This window comes from Rosa rugosa, chromosome 1 (genome assembly GCF_958449725.1).
Source record: "Rosa rugosa chromosome 1, drRosRugo1.1, whole genome shotgun sequence".
Classification (NCBI taxonomy): Eukaryota; Viridiplantae; Streptophyta; class Magnoliopsida; order Rosales; family Rosaceae; genus Rosa; species Rosa rugosa.
The window spans coordinates 35,757,186-35,784,798 of record NC_084820.1 but is presented as its reverse complement, the minus strand read 5'-3'; the positions used below and the strand labels follow the sequence as shown (position 1 = coordinate 35,784,798).

Below are 27,613 nucleotides of genomic sequence, written 5' to 3'. Positions count from 1 at the left end.
AAACAGGAAAACTTCTTTTCTTCAATTCTGCTCATTTGTGCATCCCTTTGTATCTCATCTTGTTTCCCTCCAACGTTCTCTAGCTCCTCTTTCCATTTATGAGCTCATTTCAGCTCATTTATTCCAAGTACTTGAAAATAGAAACTGTTAATGAAAAATAGAAACTTTCCTAAAATGAAAAACGGAAACTTTCCTAAACTAAAAAGGGAAACTTTCTAAAAATGAAAAATAGAAACTACAAAATGGAAACTTTCTACAATAAGGAACTTTCCCAATCAAAGAATGGAAACTTTCCTAAACATAGTTTTATTAAGGAAATAACGCAGAAAATGTAGGGAAATGCAGTTAAACCGTCGCATTAAAATGCTCTTATCACAGTAGTTGTCTAATGAGTGGTGCTAGCATACCACGTTCTAAACTTGCCATAGAGTTAGCAAGGAAGGTATGTATCCGTGCCATTCTGGCGTGAGATGAATACAATTGATTACTTTGGTTAAAAAAAAAAAGAGTATATTTTTAGTTCGTAGTGAATTTTTTGATAATTAATAAAATTTTTAATTTTCTGAAAAAAAAAAAAACATTATGGTAAATGGACTTCGGTTCAATTATAAAATATTCCTCATTCCGCATCGAATGCGGTGCAACAAGTTGGCGGAAGAGGGATGAAAATTGCAACTTTAAAAGGAAAGGACTGCCATGACTCGTACCCTAAAAATATATATATATATATATCTAAATAAATCCCATCCCCAGTACAGGGAAGCCTTGAAGCGTCAAAACCCTCCCCCTTTGAATTCCGTACCATCTCTCCCCCTTTTCAATTTCAGTAGTTGAGTTTGCGTAGAAGAGCTCCATTGAGTCTCATATTTTTGTGCAAACAAAACAATTGGATTTTGTAAAGTCCTTGGCTCGGTCTCTCTCTCTCTCTCTCTCTTATCCAATCTATCTCTGTTTTGTTTTGGCTCTATATTTTACCTGGGTCTGGATATTTCGTGGCGGGACAGCGAAATTGGCGGGAACTAACGACTGAATTTCAATATCCTAAGAAGTGGAGTTGGGTCTGAATCGAATTTTCGAATTCCTTTTCTGAATTTTGGTGTTTATTTATGGCCAACCCTTCTGGGAACCATCAAGAACCGAGCCATGCCTCGTCGTCTTTCAACGGCACCAACCCGACTAACGGAAACTCCACTCCTGTGTCGGCACCCGAGACCATGGCCATGAAGCACAACCCGGGTATTTCTATGGATTGGACCGCAGAGGAGCAGGCCATTCTTGATGATGGGCTCGCCAAGTGAGTTTTCAATTTAGGGTTTTGTTGAATCTTATTACATATCTTATATCGTCTTGAGTTTTATCCGATTGGAGATTTTGTATGAATTTTGAAACTTTTTCTATCAGCTACTACTACTTTATATTTATTTATCTATTTATTTTAACTATGAAAAATTATGGTTATTTGGTGACGGGAATCATGATTTTTAGTGGATGTGAAGCCAGTAGAGAAGCTTGCAATAAATTCAGGTTAAATATTGGCAACTATAATCCATGCTTGGTAGTTGAGTTTTTCCCTATTATCAGGGAGGTTTCAGTGAGATATGTGATAGGGAAAAGAGGAAGCTGGTTGTCTCGTTGCTAGAACGTTGGCGTTTCTAGGGTTTTGGACCTATTGACCCTATAACATTGTAGTCCTCCGGAGATCAAAGCCACACTATACGTATATTTTTGCTGCTCTGCTTGTTTTTCTTTGATTCCATGCTCTTGTTTGCACTGGTCTTTGCTTCTTCTTGGTGTGGTAAGGGTTGAGCCCCCTTACTGCCTTCTATAGAAGTTTCTTTTACAAACAAACCCAAATCACTGGATTTGCCTGCAAAGCAAAATCAGAGGGTCGCTGGTTTTGCTGATGTTTATGAATTCACCTATAATTGTAAACTTGGCTTTAGTAGAAATCTAAATGATTTGGAGACAATTGAGTTTGCTGCTCTCTGTCTATAAAGCTGGATGGTGTTCGTTTTTATTCTACAAGGGGAGATTGTAGAGGCTGGATTTTAGAAAGGGATGGGTCCTTTTCACGCAAGTCTTACAGAACTTATCTTTGCAATATCCCTGTTTTTTCTGAGTTTGGTCTAGCTGATTAAATCTGGAAAACAAAATTTCCTCTTAAGGTTCATATTCTCGCTTGGTTGGTGGCTCATGGGAAAGTAAATACTTGCAACAATATTCAAAAACGAAGGCCTTTTCACTATCTTAATCCTCATTGGTATATTCTGTTCAAGGATGGGGAAGAGAGTGAGATCTTGCATCATCACATACACAAAAACTGATTAAACCTTTATTTATTTATTTTCCCTAACTTATGAGTTTGGACCCAAAAAGCGTTGCATATATTTCAGAGAACTACTGTATATTTCTTTTTGTAGTTAGAACTGCAATTTCTTGGTTTCGATTCTCATGACATGTGGTCAAAATATTTGCGAAGGACCATTTATAGAAGAATCAGAAACATGATAGGTAATTAAACTTGCATGATTCTTTTCCGCTGTAGCTTCTATGATTTCAATTCCCTACATCATTCACTGAATAATGCTTGCAGTGGTTTAGAAAGAGATATCAGAAACACTAACAAATGAATAAAACTTTGTAAGATTCCACAGAATAGTGTGAAAGGAGTATCTTACTGAGAAATTGGTATTTGTTTGACAGTAGCTTACAACAATCAGAAAATTTGAATAAACAAAGGAAAGAGCAAGGTGCATCACTTTATTTGTTTTCATAACCCATTGTGTGCAGAATGCTATGGTTAAGAAACTGAAGAATTTTGAAAAGCGGAGAAAAGTCAGCGGCATAGTCCCGCTATGCCATATGCTTGTCATATGCACGCATGTTGCACTCCTTACATTTTTCTTTTGTCTGATCTTTTTGCTTTTTTGCAGTTACTTTTCAAACATTTATTGAAATTTCCCAGTTTTAATTTTAGATTTCACCATTGATTTTATTGATACTGAAATTTATCTCCTTATGGCTGTTAATGTACTAAATACCCTTCTTTTCATTTGACAATTAATTCTGCTGAGCTATGTATTTTAACATCTACGTTCTTCTGCATCCTTTTGTTTTGTATTTTTTTTCCCTTTTTTTCTGCCTATACACGTTTTAACTAATTTTTTTTTTCTTTGATGTGTTCTGGATATCTACTTTCAGTTATGCAACAGAAGCTAACATAATCCGGTATGCGAAGATAGCTATGCAGCTACAGAATAAGACGGTTCGAGATGTGGCATTGCGTTGCAGATGGATGACTGTAAGCTGTGTTTTTGTTTTTTTTTTTTGGGAATATTTAACTTGAATAGTGTAGTCAATTATTTGTTAAGAATTTGGACCGCTTATATTTGAATGTGGACAATTACAACATTGGTAGTCTGTAAAATGCTAGATTAGGCATTGGGGTCCATCAAGTTATGTCTTTTCCCCAGGGATTGTTGTAAGTTTGGTTTGAAAATATCTAATTTACTCATCTTATTAAACGATCCAGTGGTACTATCTATCTGTGGTCTTATTTGTTAAGGGAGTGTGTGGGAGTTGTTAATTTCAAGAATAGGATGAGTACAACCAACTGCATTTGTTCGGTATAACTCTGGTAATAAGACCAGCAAAAGAACTATGTCTTGTGCTGCCGGACATGTTGAGCTGCACATATTCTTGTAGAGTTAGTTTTCCAAATTTTAAGAAAATTTAACGTTTGCAATTATTGACATTGTAGTTTCAAAATTATAATTTCCAAGGTTCATATATATTTGCTCCTCTTTGACAACACAGTTTATAATCAATTGACTGCAATGTGGAGAACATAATTGTCCGTACTAAACTAAAGAACTTTGTTACTAACTACGTGATGTAGTTTAGTGTTGGAAACCCAAAATGCTGGTGGGTTGTTCCAGGAATGATACGGGATAATATAATTTCTTATTTTGGTTTATTTTAAAGAATGTTTACACTGGTTCATCATTGCTATGACTTAAAATGGAAGTCTGCTACCTAGTTCTGAATCAATTAGGATGTTGACAGCTTGATGCTCATACTATTTCGCAACAGAATGGTCCCGAGTATACCTTTTTTGAAAAGCATATGGATTTTGGAGATTGAAGGTGTAGAAAAGCTACAAAAAATGTAATACATTAGCATAGAACTAAAAGTAGTATCTCTTTTTGAAATAGTCTACTATCTTTGAAGCTGATTTTTGATTTTTTAACGGGTTCCTTTCTTTTCCAGAAAAAGGAGAACAGCAAGAGAAGGAAGGAAGAACATAACTTAGCAAGGAAAAGCAAAGACAAAAAGGTATGTTTGTTTCTTTCTTTTCCCTTCTTTTGGCTTACATGGAGATTTGAACTTGGGATGCTAACCACACCATACCCATCCATGCCACTTGATTTGAACACAAGTTAATACATGTATCACTCATCTTTTAATCTTAGAAAGCACTTTTTATTATTCTAGGGATCGACTGTTACATGTATCATTCTGGAGGGGATGATTACCATGGAACTATATCTATCTATCTCTTCAAGAGAGTCTGAAATTTGATGTTTTAGCTTTGCGGTGTAGGAATGGTATTGAATAGTGCCAAACTTTTTGACAGTAAAAGTAAATTTTTAATCTGTATGCGCATTATATAAGTAACTGAAAGGATGATAACATGACACACTGTTTTAGTTTATAGGAAACGTTATAAATTTTCTTGTGTAAAATGCAGTTGTTAAAGATTCGTATAATTGAACTTAATTTTATAAAGGAACGAAGTCATATATGATGTGTACCAATTTATATCAGTGTCTTAAATAGCACGCTTCGGGGCATTGGCAAATCGCCTTACGTGTGCCTCTGGTTAGCATTCGTCTCACATAAATGCTTTGGACGCTAAATTTCTTTTTTATTTATTTTTATATTTTTATTACAATATTTTTTTTTATACAATATATTTATATGCTTCATAGTTTACAAATCCATGTAGAACTCCATCTGAGAGTAGAACTTCTTGTAGGACCTCAACTTTTTAGTGGTTGAGTAACACATTCTCTTGTATTTGATTTATATGCATCTTATTGTCTTAAGTGTTTTCTATTTAAATTGGACAATGTTATTGGTCTCTATAGGTTTTCTAAGTTTTCTGGTGAAATAATATGATCATTACTGTCTGTTAGCTATAATCTAAATGCAGTGGAAAAAGCTTTACGCCTCAACGACCTAAGGCTTAGGCAAAACGCCTTGTCTCATGCCATCATATTTTGAAACATTGATTTATATAGGATTAAGTACTTGTTACTCCTCAAACTTTTTCCTGAAAAACAGTTTAGTTCCTCGCCTTTCAAATTAAACTGGATGGTCCTTATTCTTTCTAATTCTCACACAACAGGTCCAAAACAGGTCTAAAATGACTATTCTACCCCCAAGATCATTTTTATATTTTTTCTCTCTTTTTCTAAGTTTTCACTCTTTATTTATTTATTTTTTTTGCTTTTCTCTCTCTCTCTCTCTCTCTCTCTCTTCTCCTTCGTTCTTCGTTCTTCGTTCTTCGTTCTTCGTTCTTCTCTGCTATTTTTTCCACAACCTACCACCTACCACCATTAGCAACAAAGAGCAAATGAGGAGTCTGACCCATAAACCATCAATTATAAAACACCTGCCCAAAATCAAAGCTTTATTCTTTAGTCAAACAACCCCTTAATGCAATTTCTCAATCAATCACCCATTCTCAATCTTTGATTTGATTTCAGCGATTCAAACACTGAAAAGAAGGCACCTAAATTCGACATATTTTACCTCAAAAGAAGGTAAGACCATTCTTGTCGGTCTCGATCTGGACTCGTTCCGTCGCCGATAGTCCAGAATGCTTCAGTTCAGATCGAGGACTGGTAAACGAAGAGATCCTCGCCTGATGAAGCCGAACCCCATCTGATCATTGAATCAATTCACCGTTCCGGTCAACCTCTCACTCATCCTCACAGAGGAGAAAAACAAAAACCGATCTCCTGTTGTTCTTGAACTGCTTAGTCCAAGTTTCTTCATGAAAGTCAAAATCTCAGCTTCTAGGGGAAACCCTCCTCCAAATTTGAATCCCTACACCACTCACAAACCCAAAACATCCTACTTTCCTCTCTCCCCACAAAACCCCACAGCAGAAGTCCTGCTTTCTCCGACGACAACAAATCTGGCCGCCTCACTCCAGCCACCGGATTGACGATTTGGAGGATCAGAGGAAATGCGCCGGAGACTAAATGAAAGTAGGTCGAGGTGTTTGTGAAGGAAGAATAAAGTATAATTTTTTCTTTTTCATTTGAAGCGTGGTGGGTAGAGGAAGAAGAAGGTGGGCAAAAAGAAGAGAAAAAAGGGAATAAAAAAACAAAGGATTAGAAAGAAGGAGAAGAGAGAGAGAGAAAAGCAGAAAAATTAAATAAAAAAGAGAAAAATTAGAAAAAGAGAGAAAAAAAATAAAAAAATGATCTTGGGGGTAGAATAGTCATTTTAGACCTGTTTTGGACCTGTTGTGTGAGAATTAGAAAGAATAAGGACCATCCAGTTTAATTTGAAAGGCGAGAGACTAAACTGTTTTTCAGGGAAAAGTTTGAGGAGTAACAAGTATTTAATCCATTTATATATCACTAAGCAAAGTTTTAGAAATCTTCTGTTTTTTTTTTTTACCCTTCTTCAAAGAGAAAAAAGGTTTTATTATCTTGCATAAAAGATACAACCTAGTGGACGAGCAATTCACATCCAGTATCTAAACACAAACGATTTAACTGCAAATAAAATTACACCACTACAGCTAGTGTGAATCCTGGGCTGAATTTATTAGAGGAACACATTTTGGATTTCATGAAATAGCATGATGAAATTCCCTCCTAGTATTCTAGTTCTCAGTTTGCTGATATGATGCGTTTAGAAGTGTTTTGGGAAACCCTGCATTACATTCAAATACTATGCAGAGTTCTCTTTTGCGGCCGAGGTCATGATTCAGTTCTGTCCTCTTTCCCCTACTGGGAAACAAGAAGTCTTTGATGTATTCCTACTATTCATTGTTTGTCAAAACAGGCCTGTATAAGTGATGTTGTAGCCTCTAATCTGTAATGCACAGGAAAGAGTAGTTGATACTTCAGCAAAGCCGTCACACTTTACAAACCGACCCAGTGTTGCTCCCTATACTCCTCCGATAATATCTATGGACAATGATGATGGCATCTCATACAAAGGTGAGGTTATATAGTTTTGGAAGTTCTCTGAACAGGTTTTTGACCAAAGTGGAGCATGTGTATGTGTATGCGCTTAAATCATACAAGATATGAATCCACGTAGTTTGCTCAATCTATACACACTCCTACACTTTGCATGCATGTTTTTACTAACTTCTTTGCATATAAGAACTTTTACTAAATTCTTGTAAAAGTGATATATAGGTATATAGATTTGTTTCATGCAAGTGATATATCTGCCTTTAATGTTACCATGGTTTTAATGTGCATTTTGCTTACCTAAATATTTACATTTTTCCTTTCGCTTATACTACTGGACCATATGCATAAACCATCTTTTTCTACAAACAACACCAAGGCAACACAAGAATTTGGATTGTCCAAAGCTCATTTGGATCCACAAGGATATAATGACTGGACAATGGTTCTGTAGTTAGTCTGAATCTCAACACTGGTATTCATCCTGTTGTGATCGCTTAGAATGGGAAATAAAAAATAAATAAAAAAATAAAAACACAGCAACTAAGAAAATCTGACAGACGTAGTTCCTCACTCATTGAAATGAAATTCCCTCACTCTCCTATAGCTGTGGTATCCTTGCCAGCAAGTGCGAGCTGCTTTTCTGAGCCGCTATATTCTCCCTCACCCTCTCCTTTTGCTTGCTGCTCATACAAGGAGTCCTGCACCTCGTTATATAGGCACAACAATAGGCCTTCATCAACTTAACTTAGGAATATTGTTCCTTATTGGCACCAAAGTTAAATATCCATCGATCATAATATTTTTCTTATTGGCGGAAGCTGTATTCCTATAGTTTGTAGGTGTAGAAAACTTGTCTACCAAATCAGAACCAAAATGATGCAGACCATCATTAAATTTGTGATCTATTAGACTTTGGAGGGAATCAGAACCATGGTTCTTAAATTTGTTATATTTGCAGGCAGGTAAAACCTGGGTTAAATCGGACCTCATAATATTATTCAGATAACATATGAAATATAGTTTGGGGAAGTCCTTACAAGCCCTCCAGAAACAAAATATGCAGTTTTGAAGATATGGACATCTTATATCATAAACATAGTGACATGGCCTCAGTCGTATGTCTTAGCTGGTTGTTTGTATGTATAACATAAATTTCCTACCAGAATGGTTCGATAGAAGTTATTTAAATGACAGTTTAGTGATTAGAACCTATATTAATTCTACTTGTGCCCCAGCAATTAGAATATTTGGCAGGGTTCAATTATAGAGCGTCATTTGCTCGTAATGGTTTGTTTAGAATTGCTTACTCTGTTTGCAGCTATTGGTGGGGTTACAGGCGAGCTTTTGGAGCAGAATGCGCAAGCCTTGAATCAAATTTCTACCAATCTTCAAGCTTTCCAGGTAGATCTAATCATGTTTTTTATTTTTTTTTATTTTTATTATTATTATTTTTTAATGTTCTTCTCATCGTTTTAGCTGTTAATTTAACATGTTAGGAAGCTCAAAATCAAGTTGTGGTCTTGCAGATGCTATTTATTAACATTCATTTCTTAAGGATAGATATCTAGATAACCAACCAAAAATCAAGTAATTGTTCCAAGTGTTTCTCATTTAGGTAACGTGAAGGTTTTCAATTTTGTCCTTCAAATTTTGTTCTAGTCCTTCAAATATGACATATATAGCTCCGATCATATCTGCAATTTTTCCAGTAGATGGCTCAATGCTCTGGTTGATGAGTTGGAGGATCATTTCACATATTTTCTCTTCAAAAAGCTATGACATGTAACTTAGACTTTGGATGCGTAAGAAGAATGAACTTTTAATTAAAGCTAGAATTTAGTGACAGATAGGTAAGCATTGTTCCGTGTATTGATCATCTTTCCTTTCTGTTTTGCTTGGTGTTTATAAACAACTTATTTAGTGAAAACCATAATAATAGTAATAGTAGTAATGAACAATTAAAAAGCCAAAGTTGCAGTGTAATTTATCCAGAAAAGGATCCATATCCGCATACTCTTGGTACCTTTAAATTGAATGAGTTCTTTTCCTTGTCTTTTTAGATACAGGAGAACATCAACCTCTTCTGCCAGGCTCGAGATAACATCCTCAAAATAATGAATGAGTATGCAGTAACCCTTGCCTCCTTTTCTTTAGTCCATTTTAAATGCAAGTAATATCACTTGACACTTGACATATGTTTTTTTTTTCCCGCAATATGGATATGCTTTGCTGCTGCTGTTGTTGTTGTTGTTTTTGTTTTTGTTTTGTTTTGTTTTTTTTTCTTTTCTCCTTTTGCATGTGTACGCCTAACTGTCGTAAGAACAATCATTGATGATTTAACTTGCTAATGTTTGCTGGAAATTTTCCCTTAATTCTCTCATCTGTATAATACCTTCGGTCTTAAATTAATAGGCCATTAACAGAAGAGAACCAAGTAAAATGTCATTTGTGGGTACATTCTTTTTCTTTGGTCATGTTTAGATGATGTAGAAAAGAAGTGAATGAGCAAATCTACTTGCCTAAACATGACTTCATATGATTATAATCTTGTCAGACAGCCAGTTGCTGACTACATTTGCTGACCGCACAGGCTCATATCAGATTGGCCTTTTCCAGTTGGCAAATACCAATATCACCTCAACTTCTTTAATGAGCTCATCAATAGCATGTTTCTTTTTTGTTTGTTTTGAACCAATTGCGATCACGTTGAAACAAATGTACAGTTGAAAATGATTCCATCTTATTAGCATTTCTGATGCAATTTACAATTTCTTGCAGTCTATAATGTGAAGTTTTTGAATGTTACTGAAGTTCATATCATTGCATTTTTGTCATAGTTGCATAGCCATTAGGAGTTGCTTGTTTTATCTGTATATTCCTAGAAGTACCGTCTCGAGCAATTACAGATGCAATTGCATTGGTATCTATATATGTACTTGTCCTGCTGTCTGTGATCCCATTATGTGAACATGAAAAGGAGGTCTGTAATAGAGCATACTTCACTTTTATGAGAATTCTGTTTAAACTTCTGCTATCACATGTGCATATTAAATTTATCCATTTTTTGGCAAATTTCTGTACAGCTTGAATGACATGCCAGACGTAATGAAGCAGATGCCACCACTTCCAGTGAAAGTAAATGAAGAGCTCGTAAACCACGTCCTCCCCCCACCTGCACATCAAATGCAATGATACTTTGGCATGTGGGCTTCTGTATACTTCTCAAAACATGTCCTGCATCCGAATGTGGCTGGAATTTCTCAAATCAATTCCTGATCTCTGGAGAAACAATATGGAGTTGATGAACCACCTTTGCCAACTCAAATAGTGCAGGCAATCTAATTGTTTATGCAGGTGTCAGTTTCGTTTTTTATTTTTTATTTTTATTCTTTGTGTCCTTTGTCACTTGTATTTCATCTTTGGTTTGATAGTTACTTTACCTTTATAAAGTAGGCGCTGCTTAGTGTTATGTAGAGTAGGAAATAAAATTCCATGTTGGTGTTGTATTGGTGAATGAAAGAGTAATGGTAGATTTCTTCTTGTTGCATCATTGGTTCCTTTTCTGTTATGTATTCTATCTATCTAATTTCACTTCCACCCAGCTTTCCTGAACTGGTTTCAACGCATTGTGATGGATTCATCTAGCGATGGGTGAAGTAGATGATATGCCAAAGTTAACACCAAGTTTAAAGCCTTTAAAAAAATGTCGTCAATTGTAATGGAAGAAGGAATCATTTGTGCCATAGGACTAGAGGGTATGCAAGCTAACACGTTTAAACAATTAAAACCTACGGAGCTAGTTCATATCATATACGAGATGACTAGGTCTTCTCATAGAAAGGATTCTCTTCAGATGAACTAGCCTATCCTCTGTATGGGGCTTACGCGATGGTTGGAACACACATTTTTGTCGTAAATTCAAATGTGGCAGATGAAGACATATTTGCACGGCCAGATCAATAGTTCAAGTCACACACTCCTATAATCCATTTTATCTTCGGAGAATTTGCAAATCCATTTGATTTCTAAAAAGGATTATTAATCCTTAACTTTTTGAGGAATCCTTCATCAGTGGTTGTACCTTGTGAAAAAAAAAAAAAGACTTTTTTTTTGTGGAATTAACCATTACTTTTCGACTCAAAAACACAAAATGACTCTAATGTCATTTAACATTTTGTCTCAAAAATCTCATACTTTACATGTCACAAAGACTAGCACGCAATCAAGAATTAATCATGTATTTTTCGAGAGTTAAATAAAACATATATACAACATATAAACATGTAGGACTTTGGAGTAACAATGGTGATGGGGTGGAGCTTAGCATGTTCAGACAAGTAATGATTCAACCTCACATGGATATACTCTCTCTCTTATCTCAAAATCAAGGCTAATGCTTAAAAACGTATTCACTCATATGGCTCACATATATAAGAAAGAAATTCTCACTTACATTCACCACTTCTTTCTCACGGTTTTGTCTCCTTGTGGTGCAAAGCTCCTTCAAGAATTTGGCATACTTAGGAATTTGCTTTATAGCCTCAAGGAGAGGGATATTCACTTGCACCTTCTTGAAGGTTTCCAAGATAGCCTTTTCGGCCTCATCCTTCTTGGACTTGGCAAATTTGCTTGGGAAAGGTAAGGGAGAAGAAGATTGATTAGCAATAACCGAATTGAAAGAGTTAGAAACATTACCTTGAGTTTTCGGTTTTGCATTTGAAGGTGGAGATGTCACTTGAGCCTTAGACGTTGCAGGGTCCTCATCCTCCTCTAATGTTGACGTTGGGACCTTCTTTTGAGGCTTAGGAGGGTCTACAAGGGTCTTACCACTCCTTGTAGTCATGGCCTTGGCTTGCTCAAAGTGAGGATTTGGGATGGTTCCACTTGGTAGCTTACCTTGCTCATGAAACTTACCCATGAACTCCAAAACTTGGCTCATTTGCTTCTTCATCTCTGCTACATCCGTGGATATGGCATCGATTTGGTTCCCATGATGAGTTTGACTTGCAATAAAAGCTTGAGTAGATTTAGTTAGAGTTTTGATCAATTCATCATTAGAAGAAGAAGAAGCATTTGAATTGAAATTCGAATTAAAAGGAGCAGGGTTAGGGACTTGAGGCTTTTGATAAAAGCCTTGAGGACGTTGTTGGAAGCCTTGAGGTGCACTTTGAACGTTCTCATTGTCCTTCCAACGAAAATTTGGGTGGTCTCTCCATCTAGGGTTGTAGGTGTTTGAGAATGGATCATTCCTAGGACGTTGGTACCCTTGTTGGAACCCTATGGCGTTGACACCTTCAAGTCCTCCATGTTCCATGAGTTGAGGGCATTGGTCAGACACATGCCCTTGCATAGAACATACTCCACACACCATGACTTGTCCATGCGTTCCCTGAGACACAAGAGAAGTAAGTTTGTTAATTTTATCTTCCAATTGAGCTAAAGTACTTACCTCATGGACCTTTTCACGTGTGGCTTTGGGCCTAGAGCTTCCATATTGTTGTTGATTCAAGGCCCTATTCTCAATTAAGACCATTCCAGCCGCAGGTTCCTTGTCAACAAATGATCCACCAGAAGCTGCATCTAGCATGTCTCTTTCCAAACTTGTGAGCCCATCATAGAAACAAGTGGGCAAGGTCTCATCCTTCATGCCATGTTGAGGGCATTGAGTGACAAGAGACTTGAACCTTTCATAGTACTCTGCATAGGACTCATCTTGCCCTTGTTGGATCCCACTTATCTTCTTCCTAAGCATGATGATGCGAGATGTAGGGAAATACTTCTCAAGAAATGCCTTCATCATGTCTCCCCAAGATGCAATTCATCCACTTGGTAACTCATAGAGCCACTGCTTTGCCTTGTCAGCCAACGAAAATGGGAAGGCCTTCAACTTCAAGATTTGATCATCAGCTCCTTGTGGCTTCATGCTAGTGTATATAAACTGAAATTCCATCAAGTGTTGGTTGGGATCTTCCATAGAGAGTCCATGGAATGTAGGAAGACGATGGAGGAGTCCAGACTTCAACTCAAAATCAGTTGTTGCCCCCTCAGCTGCAGCAGGGTAGGTTATACAGGTGGGGACGCCACCTGGTGGAATGACGGATGTGGAGAGTTGCCTTATGGTGAGAGCCATTGGTGGTTGAGGTGGTGGTGGTGGTAGAAGTAAAACGTTGGGTGGTGTTTGGTGTGGTGATGGTGGTGGTGACTGATCAAATGAAGTGTTGGACGATTCTGATCCTCCCTCTACTTTGTTGCCTTCACTATCTATTTGAAGCTCACGAATCTGAAGTGGTGTAGTCACTTGAACGTCAAAGATGTTCGAGTTCTTCTTTAGCTTTTCAATTCGTTATTGGATTATGTGGAGGGGCGTCTTAGGGTACTTGGGTGGTTCAGATGGTCCGGACATTCATTGATCTGTAGTAGAACAAAAGAATAAAGTTAGTAAGGTATAAACAAGACGTGGACCAAGGTACACACACCAAAAACGTCACATAAATACAAGCATACAATGGCCAACGAAAATTTTAGGGTTAGATACAATCTTTTATAATTTTCGAAGTAATCAACTTAAATAAGGTGTCATTTAGTCAAGGTTTGGACGTGCGGCCCAAAGATTCTAATGTTAATGCAAGTCTCCCCTCCTTTATCTTTTGGTAACTCTTTTGGCACAGAGCCAGGTAGTAGAGGAACGATTTTGTCATGAGCTACTCCCACATAGTGGTTTTGGCTCATTTGACTGCACTTCTGGATTCAAAACCCGTCATGAACGTTGTCCCCTTCCTAGACACCATCTCACATAGGCTATACTTACTTAGATAAGAAAAGTCCTAAGTGCAAAACATTTTTCAAGTGTTAATAAAAGCCGCCCTCAACCTTAAGAGACTTGAATCAGGTACTAATAAGGGGTTAAGACTAATATCAACAAAAGAGACTTCACCTATTCCATAATAGTTCACAATCCCTCACCAAAATCATACCTTAGTGGCGTTTATCACATGAAGATTTTTCAATCCCTGGCAACGGCGCCAAAAATTGATACGTGCAAAAGCATTCGCTAATTTAAACCCTGAAAAGATGTAGTTGTTAGTATAGAATAAGCAGGGATCGTTCAAGCCGGGGATTGAGGGTACAACATACAATAAACGAAATCAAGAAACATAGAATATACATCACACGAAATTTACAAGTTTACAACAAAGAATTAAAAAGCAAGACATACATTTAGCACGAAATTAGAGAGCAAACAACAAATAAGAGCAATGAAATCCAAGTATATACACATATATTTCGAAACAAAGAGAGAAATACAAGTTAGAATGGGTTTTAGAAATCCTACTCCTACTTATATACATTTTACAAGTCAAAGTCACATTAGGAATCCACATACAACAAGGATTACTAGTCATACACTAATTAGGATTACAAATACTAATAGAAAACAAATTCTAAACCAAGTCAAACAAGGAATCCATGTACAAAACTAATTCTAACTACTTTTCCTAAAAAACACCAAAAGAATCCCTAAAATTTAGCAATCCCTAAAAAACACAAAACAAATTCCTAAAAACCACTAAACTAATTCCTACAAAACACCTAAGTTAATTTCCGGTAAAAACATGTACATGAATATTATTTACGATTTTAATTAAGTATTTTCAGATTATATACTTTGCTAATTACGTTATCATGCTTCCTACAACCTAAAACTGATTTACATATTTACACAAACAAGAAAACATAAAGATAGGGGGGTTTTGAAGATCAAAATATAAATTTTCAGAAAACATAAAGTAAAGAAAACGTTTTATATACATAGGTGGGAAAAGAAGAATTTTCGAAGAACACTTTATCAAGAACAATCCAAGATCAATCCATTCATGCATCCCTTAATCTTTCTTAGTTACCATGGAATAATATCAACCAAGACACAAAGATCAAAGCAACCAATGTCCCTTTTAACTTTCTTTCTTAAGCCAATTGAATTAGCAAAGCACCAAGACAATATATTTCAAAAACTCGACATCACACAATCAAAGCAACTGCGTTGAAAATTTGTTTTCAAATCATTAAGTTCAAGAAAGAATTGATAAACATGCAAATCCAAGCACTCAAAGCAAGTCAATTCATTACATGCATAATCTGATTTCGACTCAAAGCAAGCCTTTACTACTTAATTGAATTAGGGTTACAAAGCATAAACCTAATTACTAGCTCATAACATGCAAGTATTCCTATGTTTCGAACCAAGAGAATAGTTAACATGCGTTTACCAAAAAATCAGATTATTATTCCATTAATTCGGCAACTAATCAAAATCAAGAACACATAAACACATCAAACATTGAAAAGAACAGCTAAATTGAATTCAAAAAGATCCAAAGCAGCTCCAAGGTGGTGCACGTCCCTGATAGGAGCATTTTAATGCAACGTTTTAATTGTTATTTCCTCATATTTACTTAGTTATTTCCTTAAATAAATCCTTCTTGTTTAGGAAAGTTACCATTTTTAGTAATAGTTTCTATTTTCAGGTCCTTGGAGCAAACAAGCTGAAATAAGCTCAAAAGGGAAAGAAAAGCTGGAGAACGTTGGAGGAAGATTCCTGGAGGCACTAGGAGACTATATGGATCAAAGATGACACATGGAGGCCCAAGAATGTTCTAGACTATTATGGATTTTGGCAAAAAGGAGACAAGCCCAATTAATTTGGGTTGTTGGACGTAAGGAAGATATTTTTGGGAATTAAATCTGATTTTGCTGTGGGAAATCATGAAGAAAATGTGAAAAATCAAGAAGAAATCAAGGAAAAACGTTGGAAATATTCTAGGGAGAGTTTCAAGGGATTGTGCAACAAGAAAAAGCTCAAAACAAGTCCAGATTCGTTCCTAAATCCCCTCAATATATTTTGGACGAAAATAAGGAATAAAATCTGCATTTTGTCATGAAAATCAAGAGAAAATCAAGGGGAGACGTTAAAGGCAGTCCATGGAGAGATTTAAGGAAGAAAAGGTTCAAAATGTGTCCAAATTCATTGTCTAGGTTGATTCCTTGATATTTGGCCGAAAATGAAGAAGAAAATCAGATTAAATCCATATATATTTCGGCAACAATATATTAGGGACTTATTTTGAAGGCTTTTGATTGGTTGGGTGACACAACAAAGCTGACATGGCGCTACGTGATTGGTCGAAGCTGTGTGGAATTATTAAACAATTCTTTGGGAAAATAAAAGAAGATTCATGAAGGTTGGAGGCCAAGTCCAACGTCCCCTATATATACTCCCCATATTTTGACGTTTTACACACACCTCATAATTCAGAAATTTTCTCCATAACGTCAAGCTCTCTCTCCATCATCTAGTGCAATCCACGGTTTTCAAGCAAGGAAGAAGAAGAAGAAGAAGGAGCCGCGAGCATCATCATCCATCCTCCACCTTGAAGACTTGCTTCCAAGATTCAAGAATCCAAATGCCAAGCATCCATCCCCATCTCCATCTCACGGTGTACTTCAACCTCTTTCTTTGTAACCTTGTTTGATTTTCGTGGAATTGTTTCTAGTTGACAATAATATTTGAACAAAGTTTAAATCCGAATTCTTATGATTGAATGAATTTTCGATTCCTATAATTGTGATTCTAAGTTGCTTTTGTGAGATTGTTCAATTAAATTTGCTTTACAGAAAACTTTTATATGTTTATGTTCTTTGGTGGCCAACTTAGGATATATGCATGTAATTGATGCTAGATTTAAGTTTATGATTCACCTAATAGTTTTGTGAACTTGAATCAAAAGTAGTAAAGGCTTTGGACAAAAGTCGAATTTAATTGAAAAGGATTGCAAATAGATGAACTTTTTCATACTAGGTTGTGCACTTAAGTTGATAACCTTTCTCTTGTTTATTGCGTTGAACATGTCTTGATTAGCTAGCTTTCTAGACTTTGATTGCATGTTTGATAGGATTGATCTAGGTGCTTTCACTTAGGTTAATTAGTAAAGGAAAGTAAAATATGGGAAATCATTTGCTTCAAATGTTTTACATGATCAACTTCTTTCTCATGACTTGGAAGAACAATTGTAGGGTTGAATCAAATTTGATTATGGAATTGGTTTTGATCTTTGTTTCTTATGTTTCATTCTTGTATAAGTGTTTGTATAGTTTCTTTAGTTTTATTTTAATTTTCGGAAACCAAAATCCTAAATCCCCCCTCTATTTCGTAAATTTGTATAAACTTTATTTTATTTTTGTAAATAATATACTTTGTTCTACTTTAATTCTTTATTTGTCTTACAATGACAGGTGTACCCTCAATCTCTGGATTAGATCGATCCCTATTTACCATATACTAACAACTACATGCAGGGTTAAATTGCGCGCTTGTTTTTAGCGTATCAATTTTTGGCGCCGTTGCCGGGGATTGAAAAATCACTTGTTTTTGTTTATAATTGCTGTGTATAAATTGTTTGAGACTTAGTTTAAATTAACTAGGTTGTTTTTTATGTTGTTGAATATGAGTTTTAATTGTAAGTTGTAAATTGAATGGAATAGGTGAAGTCTCTTTTGTTAATATTGGCCTAAACCCCTTATTGGTACCTAGTTCAGGTCCCTTAAGGTTGAGGGCGGCCTTTATTAACACTTGTTGAGCTGTCTTCACACTTAGGACCTTTTCCATCTTAGTAAGTATAGCCTATGTGGGATGGTGTCTAGGAAGGGGACAACGTTCATAACGGGTTTTGAATCCAGAAGTTGATAGGAGCAAAAAATGCGACGTTTACAATGTTTAAACCCTATATTTTGCTAAGTTATTTCCTTTATCTTGATCAATTTAACTTAGTTAGTATTTTACAGGTGTAAATGGAGTCTCAAAGTCCAAAAATGGCTAAGGAAGGCACAAGTGGCGCAGAAATGGAAAGAAATGAAGAAATGGAAGTTCTCCCAGTTTGACTAGGAAAAGGAATCCCAGTTGAGGTAGGAGTCTGAAGCTGACTTGGACTAGGAGTTCTACTTGGACAAGGAAACCCAATTCTACTCAGATAAGGAATACTAGTATGACAAGGAGTCCCTGTGGGATAAGGATTACTCAAGAAGGTTCCGGAAGAGTGTAGAAGCATCTCGGAAAAGAAAGCAGTATTTAACTAGGAAACCTACTTGCATATGGAGTTCTACTCATACTAGGAGAGCCTTGGAACGTTCATGAAGTATCTAGAAGTCTCAAGAATGGTCATATGCCGTGCAACAAGGAATTCGGATTTCAAAGCAATGTGGAGTTTGGACTTCTTGTTGAGTAAGGATTGAATTGCCGTGAGATTCTTGAAGGTTCTTGGGAGTTCTTGACGTTTCATTCTTCAATAAGGCGTGGAAGACATGTGAGAGGCATGTGATGTGAAGGAAAACCGAGTTGGACTTAAGTTGTGCTTTAAAAGTCAAATCCATTACAGATTCGGATTACTGCCTGTGCAGATCAGTCAACTTCAACGGAGTGCCATTAATCTCTCAGAGCTCAGAAAATTATGATCTTCATATGGTTGGAAAGCTAGAGATGTCTAGTTTCCAGAACTTTTTACAGCTCGTCGATAGCTATTTTCTAGAAGAAGTTATGGCCGTTTTAGTGTACTGAGGTCAAGTCTGCCGGAAATCTGTTTTGTGCCAAACAAGTCCTAAATCAACACAACTTTGGAGAAACCAAGTAGAAACGAATTGGGAGTGCCTTGAGACGTTCTCCTATATATACCTAGTGTATTTGACGTCTCAGGTGTAACAATTTTCTCCACAATTTCGTATTCTCACTTGTTCTCTCTAGTTTTTCAGGTTTCGCAATCTTCAAGGAGAAAGGCCGTGACCATCCACCTTCCTAGCCGTGATCATCACTTGTGCACCATCTTGGATCTGCTTTGGACCTTGGGACGTGATCAAGGGTTGTCCACACCATAATCTCATCATGTATTTTCACGGTTTTTGCTTTCTTGTAGTTAGAGTTTCTGCTTTGGAAAATCTGTTGTGTAAACCAAAACTATGATGTGACAAAACTGTTTTCAAAGTATAATTTTGATGTTCTTTTCATGATTGATGTGTTTATGTATTCTTGATCTTGCTTAGTTGCCGAATTGATAGAATGATAATCTGAATTTTGTGCTTCATTACATGTCAACGATTCACTTGGTCTGACAAACATAATAGGATGAATTGCATGTAACTTGCTAGTAATTAGGTTTGATGCTTTGTGAAACCTAATTCGAAAAAGTAGTAAAGGCTTGCTTTGAGTCGAAATCAGATTATGCATGTGATGAATAGTTGTGACGCGCTTGGATTTGCATGTTCATCAATTCTTTCTTGAACTTAATGATTTGAAAACGAATTTGCAACGTATGTGTGTGTTCGGGTTTTCAAAATAAATTGATTTGGTGCTTTGCTATTTCGATTAACACAAGAAAGAAAGTTAAAAGGGACATTGGTTGCTTTGATCTTTGTGTCTTGGTTGATGGCGTTCTTGGTAACTAATAAAGATTAAGGGATGCATGAAACATGGATCTTGATTGGTTCTTGATAAGTTGTTCTTCGAAAATTCTTCTTTTCCCACCTTTGTATAGAAACGATTTTTACTTTTTAATGTTTTCTAAAATTTCTGTTTTCAATCTTCAAAAACCCCCCATCTTTACTTTTTCTTGTTTGTGTAAATAATTAAAATTAACTTAGAGTTTTTAGGTAGCATGTTCATACAAGTAATAAAATAAATAAATAAAAAATGTTTTTAAAAATTCGTGAATAGTAACTCCGTGAATAGTAAATATGTGTTAGTGTTTTCTAGGAATTAGTTTAGTGGTTTTTAGGAAATTGTTTTGTGTTTTTTTAGGGATTGCTAAAAAATAGGGATTTCTTTGGTGTTTTTTAGGAATTGTGTTTCTTAGGGATTTTTGGTGGTGTTCTTTAGGGATTTTTGTTTCCTTGTTGTATATGGATTCCCAATGTGATATGGATTTGTAAATTGTGTATAAATAGGAGTAGGATTTCCAAAACCTTTTCTAACTTAGTTTTCTCTCTAATTTTCGATCTTATATATATGTAGACTTGTATATTTGTTTTTCTCATTCCTTGCTCTCTAATTTCGTGTAAACATGTATGTGTTCTCTCTAACTCTTTGTGATTCTTTGTTTGTTCTAATTCTATGCATGCTTGTAAACTTGTAATATTTTCGTAAAAACTTGTATATTGTATCTTTGATTTCGTAAATTGTATATTCTTTCCTTTAATTTGTTTCTCACATGTTAGCACCCTCAATCCCCGGTTTAGAACGATCCCTGCTTATCCTATACTAACGCTCGACATTTTCAGGGTTTAAATTGGTGATGCTTTTGCACGTATCAGAAGTGCTTACAAATGGGCGTAAACCACTATGTGGGAGTAGCTCATGCCAAAATGGATTCTGTCTCTTGTGGTCGCCCTAAACGGAAGTATTGTGGAGAAAATTGTTATCCTTGAGACGTCAAATACACTAGGTATATATAGGAGGATGTTCTAAAGCTCTCCCAATCCGTTTCCTACTTGATTCTCCTAGTTTGTGTTGATTTAGAGTCTGTTGGCACAAAACAGATTTCCGGTAGGATTAACCTCAGTGCACTAAATAGGCCATAACTTCTTTTAGAAAATAGATATTGACGAATCGTAACAAGCTCTGGAAAGTAGACATCCGTATATTTCCAACCATATAAAGATCATAATTTTCCAAGCTCTGAGCTATTTTTGGCACTCCGTTGAAGTTGACTTATCTGCACAGGCAGATTTCCGAATCTGTAATGGATTTGACTTTAAAGCATAAATTGTGTCCATTTAGGATTTCTTTGCCATCACATGCCTCTCACATGTCCTCCACGCCTTTGTAGAAGTTGAAACGTCAAGAATCTTCAAGAACCTTCAAGAATATCACGGCAATTTCCAATCCAAACTCAACTAGAAATCCAAACTCCACATTGCTTTGAAATCCGAATTCCTTGTGACTTCCTCCAAGTGTGCACGGCATGTGATGATTCAAGAGACTTCTAGATGCTTCATGAACGTTCCAAGGTGTCTCCTAACTTCCTCAGGTCTCCTAGTATGATCAGAACTCCTTATGCAATTAGGTTTCCTAGTTGAATATTGCTTCCTTGCTTCCTTTTGCCTAAATATTCTGGACTCTTCCGGAACATTCTTTAGTAATACTTATCCAACAGGGACTCCTTGTCACACTAGGTTTCCTTATCTGAGTAGAATTGGGTTTCCTTGTTCAAGTAGAACTCCTAGTCCAAGTCAGCTTCAGACTCCTACTCCAACTGGGATTCCTTTTCCTAGTCAAACTGGGAGAACTTCCATTTCTTCATTTCTTTCCATTTCTGCGCCACTTGTTCTTTCCTTAGTCATTTTTGGACTTTGAGACTTCATTTTACCTGTAAAACACTAAGTTAAATGATCAAGTTAAAGGAAATAACTTAGCAAAATATAGGGTTTAAACGTTATAAATGTCGCATTTTATGCTCCTATCATTACATAATATGCATGAGGGAGGCTAGGTGCGAAAACCTATGCTCCTATTTATCTCATTGGTCAAAGTCTCTATTTTATTTTATTTTTATTAGCTTAGTTTATTTTTGTGCTACTTATTTTACTTTACAAAAAAAACAAAAATCAACAAAGCCGTTCACTACCACAATTGTAAATATCATCCTCATGATCTTTAGCTTCTAAAGGGCTAAGGTTGTGAACTTGTAAAAAGATAGAATCGCATGTGCTTTTCTAGGTTTCTTTTCATGGTGATCTAGTTAGGGTAGAGTTACTCAATCCTTTGGGTACGATACTCTCACTTTCCCTTTACTAAAACTTGACCCCCTATACTTGGGAGTAGGGCACATCACACATATTTGGACATATTTTCGTACTCGTGATGCGGCCAACAAGTTTTTGACCCGGGTTCGATCCCAGACAACGGCGCCAAAAACTTGTTCTAGTGAGATTCAAAGCCCTGGATGCTTTCCATTCATTTCAAACAATTCGATCACTTTGTTTCTAGTTTGAGTTTATGAACATTGATTTTCCACACTACTTGCTTCTAATTCATTGATTTGGATTGTCTTTTGGCGAAATGGCCTCCATATCTTTAAATGATCGAGTTGTTCTAGTGAGATTCAAAGCCTTGGATGCTTTCCGTTCATTTCAAACAATTTGATCACTTTGTTTCTAGTTTGAGTTTCTGAACAGTGATTTTCCACACTTCTTGCTTCTAATTCTTTGATTTGGTTTGTCTTTTAGTGAAATGGCTTCTAAATCTTTAAATTTGTTGTTCTAGTGAGATTCAAAGCCCTAGATGTTTTCCACATTTCAAACAATTTGATCACTTTGTTTCTAGTTTGAGTTTATGAACAGTGATTTTCGAAACTTCTTGCTTCTAATTCTTTGATTTGGATTGTCTTTTAGCGAAATGGCCTCTAAATCTTTAAATGCGTTTTTCTAGTGAGATTCAAACCCTACATGCGTTCCATTTTTTTCAAACAATTTGATCACTTTGTTTCTTGTTTGAGTTTATGACACTACAACAAATCTGGGTATTAGTGACTGCTGCATTTGTCACACCCCGAATTTTGAATAATCAATTCAAATCCGAAACATGAATAATAACAATTACAAATAACGTCCTGAATTTTTTCTCACAAACAACCACACTTCACACCTCTCAATATTACAAGAAACCAAATCCTCAAATTATTTATTACAGCACACTCTCACCAAATCAAATTGTAAGGCTCAAATGAGTTTAACTCACCTCACTATTACAATTGCTGTAAATCTATGACAAATACTCTAACCCGTACGATTACCGCCCTGATTCTCCTGACCTGCAGGATTACCCGCTACACAATTTGAATAGTGTACCGGGATTGCAACAACACCAAACCCGGTAAGCTTTTGACAGCTCGTATGAGTAAACAAGAAATGAACGGTTGATTTATTAAATCATATTTCTTTTAACTCAAGCAAAACAACCAACAATCACAACGACCACAAAGCAATCCACAATCCCCAAAATCAGTCACTAAAATCACCACTCTAAATCACCAAAGATTAATACGGGATCTAAACTCACATCTTTCTTCCCAAAACCCCGAAAGCGTATTTATACAAATACGATGACTGACAGACTAGAGCTCTAACTGAATCGTAGCCCATCACCTGGCCTAGGTTATGGCATCCGACATGATTGTCAATATCGTAGTTCGTCAACATAGGTTAGAACATCCGATACACATACTCAATATAATCGTAGCCCGTCATCCACCTAGGATTAGAGCATCCGATACACATACTCAATATAATCGTAACCAGTCATCCACCTAGGATTAGAGCATCCAATTTACATACCCAACTTAGCCCGTCACCCGATAAGGGTCGTGGCATCTATTATACTCAACCAATCGTAGCCCGTCATCCACCCAGGATTAGAGCATCAGACTCCCTCATACCGGTCACTACGTCGACCCTAAATCCAAAATAGGACATATAGAATAGCTTTCACAACACATGATCAACATTTCATTATTCAACAATTAAATGCGAGAATAATAGCTTGAATAATAACCATTCCATTCTCAATCATGTCATCACACCAATCACACATCAACCAATATACATATCCCACGTAAATATATATATACGTAATCATTCACTCAGGAATGATCACTAATACCAACTATAAACCACACATAGTGAAAACCGAGAAATTCACTTTTATAGTTTCAAATACATTTTACTTACCTATGGACCGTAGAAGATCAAGCCCATGTATTTTAAAACAAATGTTCATTTCAGTAAAAACATTTTCAATCCATTACGATATAAGGAAAGTAATTTTGGTTCGTAATATGAACCATGTAAGGTTTACTCACCTCGATATTCCCGCTGCGTCTTCAATTCAACACAATACACATCGAAATCGTTCACCCAAGGGAGACCGTCAATCACCTAATCACACATGACCTTATTTTAGCCAATAGCTCAAAAACATACTCAAACGACAATCCAACGGTCGGATCGAAATTAAATGATGATCCAACGGTCAGATCCTCACGGATCGCCTTTAGGATCACCCTCCAAAAATCATCACGAAGATCCAACGGTCGGATCTTCCTGAATCGTCCTTACTAACATCTTCACAAATTTATACGAAAATTCGACGGACGGATTCTCCCGAATCGCCTCCCTAATCACTGTTTTGCATTTATATGAAGATCCAACGGTCGGATCTTCGCCCATGACCACACAAAGCCACTGGGACAGTCATAAGATCATCATATCAAAACTACAAGTCCATCTGACGGTCCGAACTTCACATATCACAAATCTAACGATCGAAACTTAAAAATTCATAACTTCATCATACGATATCCAAAAATTGCGTATAATATATCAAAATGATCGTATTGAAATATAGAATCTGAAAATGTACAGAAACCATATTTTTGATCCCCGGAGGTGGCCGGAAAGGGCCGCCGGAGTTAGTGGCAGAGCCGCCGCCGACCACCACCAATGGTGTCGGGGCCGGGCTGCTCTTCTTCCTCTCATCATGCTTAACAACTTTCATAACTACCATGTAAGCTGAAAATGACCGGAAGTGGTTGAAATTACCTAAAACAGTCGAGGTGGCCGGAAAATTTCCAGAATCCGGTGAAAATTTGCAGAATCCGGCAAGGCTTGATTTCGACGTCAAAAATTCAATTTCAGGCTTCGATTCCTTCTAGAGAGTTGTTCAGAACTTCAAGGCGAACACAGTGGTTCAAGAATCACAAAGAAATATGGTCTGTAGCTCGAGATATACCGATTAAAAGGTTCGGTGGTCGGAAAAATTCCAGAATCCGGTGAGCTCCTAGTTCGACGTAAAAACTGCAACCTCAGGCCTCGATCCCTTCTGGAAAGTTGTTCAGATCCTCACTCTGAGTTCACTAGTCCAAGAAACACTCAAAACGACGTTCTGTAGCTCAAGATATTTGGATCTGTCACGCCCCGGATTTTGAATGATAAATTCAAATCCGAAACCTGAATAATTACAATTACAAAAAAACAAATCTCGAAACTTCGAGTTCATTATTACAATTCACTCTCACAATATATTATAAAGCTCAAATGAGCATAACACACCTCACAACTTACAATTGTTGTAAAACTCTAACAATTGCTCTAACCGCACGATCACCGTCCTGGTTCTCCTGTCCTGTAGGATTACCCGCTACACAATTTGAATAGTGTACCGGGAGTTGCAACAACACAAAACCCGGTAAGCTTTTTACAGCCAGTATGAGTAAACAAGAAAGAACTGTTGATTTATTAGATTTCAAGACTACCACAAACCCACGTTACTTTCTCACTCTCATATATATATATAGACACTTATGAGTTACTCTCAATTTAGCTCATAAGATCACTCACTCTCATATATATATGTAGACACTTATGAGTTACTCTCAATTTAGCTCATAAGATCACTCACTCTCATATATATATATATACACTTATGAGTTACTCTCAAATTCCCTCATAAGATTTCCCAACATTTGGTAGACAGACTCATATATATATATAGACCCTTATGAGTTACTCTCAATTTCCCTCATAAGGTTACCATATATATATTGACACTTATGAGTTACTCTCAATTTCACTCATAAGGTCACTCCACATTTGGCAGACAGACTAGAGCTCTAACTGAACGTAACCACTCGTCCGGCCACAGACGTGATTACGATTTAATACTATTAATAACCACCAGCCCGGTACGAGAGCGTGATTCACTAATAGATGCCATGGTCACCTCGTGACCTAGTGATCTCCACAGATCACAACAATTTATTGTTCCTCAACAATAAAACTCAACACCTCTCACAATATATTGTTTCTCAACAATAAACTCAATACCTCTCACAATGTATTGTTTCTCAACAATAACTCAACACAACTCCAACAATACATATTATTTCACGTAAATAATATATATATAGACATTCACACAGGAATGTCTAGTAACACCAACAATAGTTCATATGATTGCAACAAAATAAGCAATTAATTGTATTGGGTTCGTAATATGAACCACGTGAGGTTTACTCACCTCGATAATCCCGCTGCGTCTTCAATTCAGCTCAAAATACGATCCACAATCGTCCACCAACTCAAACCGTCAATCACCTAGTCAGATACGATCTTAACTTAGCAATCATTCATAAACCACACATATACGGAAATCCAACGGTCGGATTCTAATTTAATGATGATCCAACGGTCAGATCGAATTTATATGATGATCCAACGGTCGGATCCTCACGGATCGCCCTTAGGATCATCCTCCAAAATTATCACGAAGATCCAACGGTCGGATCTTCCTGAATCGTCCTTACAAACATCTCCACAAATTTTTATGGAAATCCGACGGTCGGATTCTCACGAATCGCCTTCCGAAACACTATTTCACAATTATACGAAGATCCAACGGTCGGATCTTCGTCCGTGACCTCTCAAAGTCATCAGAACAGTCATACGATCAACATATCAAAACTACAAGTCCATCGGACTGTCCGATCTTCAAGAAACATTAATCGAACGATCGAAATTAATCGAAATCATAAAATTCATAACTAAATCATACGATATCCAAAAATTGCGTATAATATATCGAAATGATCGTATCGACATGTAGAACACAAAAATGGACAGAAACTGTCCTTGGGGTGGCCGGAGGTCGCCGGAAACCACCATCACAGTGGCGGCACCGCCACCCATTCAAAGTCAAAATTAGCCAAAATTTCCAACATGAAAGTTCTTTATTTTTACATGCTGGTCAATATTCATAACTAGCACAAGATCAGAAATTAATGGGAAGAGGTTGAAAAATACCAAAACAGTCGAGTTGGCCGGAAAATCTGCAGAAACCGGCGAGCTCCAGTTTGACGTAAAAAGGTCCTCCAATGGCTTCGATCCCTTCTGGATATTTGTTCAGAAGTTCAAGGTGAGCTCTCCAGTTCAAGAATCACTCAAAACGAACCTCCACAACTCGAGATATCGAGCTCCACAGTCCGGTTTCGATCTAGGTCGGGTTGAGCTTCCAGTCGCCACCACAAGCCACGCCGCCGTGCAAGGTTACTTCTGGGAGCTTCAGGAAGTTGAGGTGAGCTCGTGGGTGAAGTTTGATGATCTTTGGTGGCTTGTAGCTCGAGATATCAAGCTTCGAACCAAAACTGGGCTGAATCGGACTCGTGCCTCCGCCGTCGTTTCCGGTCGTACCGCCGCGCAAGGCTGCCTCCAGCATCTGCGCAAGGTTGAGGCGAAACTAATGGCGGTGGTCCGACGCCGTTTGGTGGACTAAGGGAGGAGCTATTGATCGAAGA

At 36.8% G+C, this 27,613-nt stretch overlaps 2 protein-coding genes across 3 annotated transcripts; one reads left to right on the top strand and one right to left on the bottom strand.

The window, feature by feature from the left end:
• The first annotated feature begins 735 nt into the window (after positions 1-735).
• On the top strand, positions 736-10,776 carry LOC133724752 (uncharacterized). 2 transcript variants are annotated; one of them, XM_062151589.1, is made up of 7 exons: positions 737-1,294; positions 3,202-3,301; positions 4,270-4,335; positions 7,130-7,244; positions 8,545-8,627; positions 9,287-9,348; positions 10,310-10,776. In XM_062151589.1, the coding sequence occupies exons 1-7, from the start codon at positions 1,107-1,109 to the stop codon at positions 10,416-10,418; spliced, it is 723 nt and encodes a 240-aa protein (XP_062007573.1). In that variant the 5' UTR covers positions 737-1,106; the 3' UTR covers positions 10,419-10,776. The 2 variants fall into 2 exon arrangements, with proteins under 2 accessions (XP_062007574.1, XP_062007573.1); XM_062151590.1 differs by lacking the exon at positions 9,287-9,348 and having other exon boundaries at positions 736-1,294.
• Positions 10,777-11,616: 840 nt separating this feature from the next.
• Positions 11,617-13,026, bottom strand: LOC133726780 (uncharacterized). The gene has a single exon (XM_062154404.1). The coding sequence runs from the start codon at positions 13,024-13,026 to the stop codon at positions 11,617-11,619; it is 1,410 nt and encodes a 469-aa protein (XP_062010388.1).
• Positions 13,027-27,613: the final 14,587 nt, after the last annotated feature.

Coding starts and splice junctions, on each gene's coding strand:
- LOC133724752 (XM_062151589.1), top strand. CDS start 1,107: ATGGCCAACCCTTCTGGGAACCATCAAGAACCGAGCCATGCCTCGTCG. Junction 1,295..3,201: donor CTTGATGATGGGCTCGCCAA/GTGAGTTTTCAA, acceptor ATCTACTTTCAG/TTATGCAACAGAAGCTAACA. Junction 8,628..9,286: donor CCAATCTTCAAGCTTTCCAG/GTAGATCTAATC, acceptor TTGTCTTTTTAG/ATACAGGAGAACATCAACCT.
- LOC133726780 (XM_062154404.1), bottom strand. CDS start 13,026: ATGATGAAGGCATTTCTTGAGAAGTATTTCCCTACATCTCGCATCATC.